Below are 3,565 nucleotides of genomic sequence, written 5' to 3' on the forward strand. Positions count from 1 at the left end.
AAGGGGAAAATTCATCCTTAAAAAAGCTATTATGAACTCTACCCTATTTCCCAAATGAAACTACCAAAGCTACGACTCAGTGGTTAAAAGCACTGACTGTTCTTCCAGAGGACCAGGGTTCATATCCCAGCACCCATACAGTGGCTCACAACCATCTGTAACTCCAGTTCTAGGGGATCTGATGGCCTTTTCTGACCTCTAGAGGCACCAGGTATGCGTATGATATGGAGACAAAATATGCATACATATAAAATAATAAATCCCAAATGAAACCACCAAAGAAATAAGGGCTTAAAAAGGTAAAATGCCCAAGTATCTATAGAACATGCCTCATAGTAAGAATAAAAAAAAACTCTGCTGGGCAGTGGTGGTGCACACTTTTAATGCCAGCACTCAGAAAGTAGAGACAAGAGGATCTCTATGAGTTCAAGGCCAGCCTGGTCTACAAGAGCTAGTTCCAAGACAGTCTCCAAAGTTACAGCAAAACCTCATGGGGCGGGGGGGGGGGGATCTTCTCTTTAAGTGGGCCTTTTTATCAATCCCTTAGAATTCATCTCACCCAGATACTAAAATGTCTGCTGCTGTACTCGTTAAAAGTAAAACTAAAGCAAATTCTTCCCAGTTATGGTGATGACCCCCATGCTAGACACTATGTTGTATGAAGATATTTTTTAGGAAAATGCCTGTGCATTTACCTACCGTAAACTAACATAAAATTATAAAGTTATTGATGACTATAACCAAGTCTTTCAACAAACTTTTAAGTCTATAAAAGTTTCAACTAAAGAATGTTATTAGGAATAAACAATTCTATAAAGCAATTCTAGACAATTCCCTACCAAGCCTTGATGTGACACTCAGTAGTTACACTTAGGAGAGACTGCTGCCTCATAATGGATTGAGGTCCTGTTAAAATAACTTTCTGTCTGTCCCACTTTCAACTGTTAATAATTATTCAGCCACCCGAACCTCAAACAGCCTCTCCACAGCCTGCAGTGCTTATTCTGGTGATCATGGCTAGTTACCACTGCTCTTATAAACCATCATGACTTGACAAAAACTAAGACTTTGATACTTCATGATGGAGTCTGGGAAAAGTAAGGCTGTCACTCATCATGACTCAAGCCTGCTCTAACAGGGAAGCCTGCTGGGGACTGTCCTTTAGTGAAGTGAACAACCAAGAAATACTCTAATGCAACGTTTATCAGTAATTTCTACTTTCTCAAAGGCAAATGAATTAAGCACAAAGCACAAAAAAAGTTCAAACTCACGCTCCTCAGATCAGTTCTAAATATGAACTGTGTTCACATAAAAACACCTATGGGGCAATAGTCGGATGACTCTGGCACTCTGTTCTACGGCTGACTCGGGATCAAAACTTCGAAAGGCACGCGATCATTATTCCTTCAAAATGCACTGTGATCACCATTTCTGCTCCTTTTCTAGTACCCCGAAGATAAAGACATCAAGCTCTTGTCCTTTCTCTGTGCAAGTCTTGATAACTGAAACTCGGCAGACTAAGTCAACACCAGCATCAACATCCTGGGAGTGCTACACCCACCTGCAGTCACTACTTGTTGAGCTAATCCCAATCTTCCCGGGCTACACTGCAACGATCACATTAGCACAAAGAGTTCATGCCCTACCCAAACTCTCCAGGACTGAGGAAAAAGTAAAAAGCCTTCTCTGCCATAGTCCGTTTATTTCTGTTCACACCTGAATCCCAGCAGAGAGCGAGCGGCCAAAGGCTCCTATTTCAACTTTCCTGTTGCTCTCAGTTGACAATCACACTACGATGTTAAAATTTTCTTTTCCTCCGGCAATGTGCCGCCGGCCGGTTCCAAAGAATTCCCTGAACAACAGACAGCTAACTCTGAACTAACTTCAACCCCTACTGGGGAGAATTAGTCACCTCCTCTGTCCCGGCGGTCCCACCCCGACACTTCGCCTCCTCACAGTCTACACCGGACAGAGGACCGCCTTGGCCAGCTCCCCCAATGCCAGTCTGAGGTGTGTGGCACCCCTCAACTTCCCACCCCCAAAAAGGCCCTCGTTTGCTACTACCGGGGAATGGGGGTGAGCAGCAGTGCCCGGCGTCCCGCGGAAGAAAACTCCGAGAGAAGCGCTCGCGCTCCCACCCGGAGCAACCTGTGCTGATAACAACGGCGGGAAAAGCCAGTCCTGTGCGGCTGTCGCCCAAGTCACTCAAGAACGCACTCTGCGACCCGTGTGTAACCAGCAGCGGCTCTCAGCCGCGGGCCAGCTCGTGCGGGCCACAACCCGGGACCCTAAGGGGTAGTGATCCCGGCCCGGCCCTCTCTCCACGCCGCGCTGCGCCCACCGTGAGTCAGCAGCCAGCGGGTGGATGCGCGGGCTGCCTCGGGGCTTCCCGCCCGACTGGAAGCCATGGAGCTTCCGGGGACCCCGAGAGGCCTGCGCCCCCGGCCCGGCCCCCCTCACACACAGTGAGTCAGCAGCACCATAGCCGGCTAACCCGGCCCCTCGCCGCCGCCTCCGACCGACACAGGCCGTGCCGGGCCGGCGGGGCCGCGGGGACGGCGCGAGGACCTTTACCGATGGAGTGGAGGATGTCGATGGAGGCCTCCCGGTCGGTGCTGAGTAGGGACTGAGCTCTCTGGAACTCCACCACCGCTGCGGCCGCCATCTTACCGCTCTCACACCGTCGCCGGCCGCCGGCGCCGGAAACACACACCCGGAAGGTCCGCCCTCGCGTCCCTCCCCCAGGGCTCCCCGCCTCCCTTCCCAGGGCACCCCGGGAGTTGTAGTCTCTGTTGGGCGGGTGAACCAGGAGCGTCCCGTCAGTGGCATGCGAGCTCCCCAGCACCATCTTGCGGCCAACTCTGAGAAGACAAGACCGAAGTTAGTCCCTACCTGCCTAGGTGGTCAAGGGAAGCAGCTTGGCTATCTTTAATAGTATCCACATTCGACCAGTCATTCATAGCGACAGATGACCTTTCAAATTGCCTGTTAAATGGCAGGGAATAGCACCGTTCGGGTTCATTCAAATGTCTTGCAGAAAGGACACACACACACTCCCTTCCTGTGCTAATGAAATCACCAGCGTCATAGTACACTATCTTTCCCAAATAACCATTCCATCTTCGGACACAGCTTCACATACTGAATTGAAAATCATCTTTGGCCCACTCATTCCATCTAAACAGTTCTTGAGATTCACACGGATGACTCATCCCAGCTTCCCAGCTCAACAATAGAACAAATTTTTTTTTATAAATTCCTTCAACTGTAATCAGATATCTGTGAAAATATCAAGGAAAGAAAAAAAGCACATTTTATGTGACCACTAAGATTTAACCTAGGAATGTTGCTAAAACAATACCGAGAGATGACAACCCAGCCATGAAATAGCTGTGCTATAAAAGAAACTGTAAATAAGACCAACATCACACTCCTGTGTGATTGGATTGATCAATTTTCTTTTTTGTTTTAAAGATTGATTTAGCCGGGCGATGGTGGCGCGCGCCTTTAATCTCAGCACTCGGGAGGCAGAGGCAGGCGGATCTCTGTGAGTTCGAGACCAGCC

At 49.1% G+C, this 3,565-nt stretch overlaps 1 protein-coding gene across 1 annotated transcript in view; it reads right to left on the bottom strand.

Moving 5' to 3' along the window:
* The window catches only part of Psmd11 (proteasome 26S subunit, non-ATPase 11), a 39,484-nt gene extending 36,772 nt beyond the window's left edge, over window positions 1–2,712 (bottom strand). Inside the window, exon 1 of the mRNA XM_013347040.2 lies at window positions 2,575–2,712. Coding sequence (XP_013202494.1) covers window positions 2,575–2,665 — 91 coding nt within the window. The 5' untranslated portion in view covers window positions 2,666–2,712. The remainder of the gene's footprint in view (window positions 1–2,574) is intronic.
* Between the last annotated feature and the right edge of the window lie 853 nt (window positions 2,713–3,565).

The sequence above is a fragment of the Microtus ochrogaster genome, chromosome 7 (assembly GCF_000317375.1).
Source record: "Microtus ochrogaster isolate Prairie Vole_2 chromosome 7, MicOch1.0, whole genome shotgun sequence".
In the NCBI taxonomy this organism is placed as follows: Eukaryota; Metazoa; Chordata; class Mammalia; order Rodentia; family Cricetidae; genus Microtus; species Microtus ochrogaster.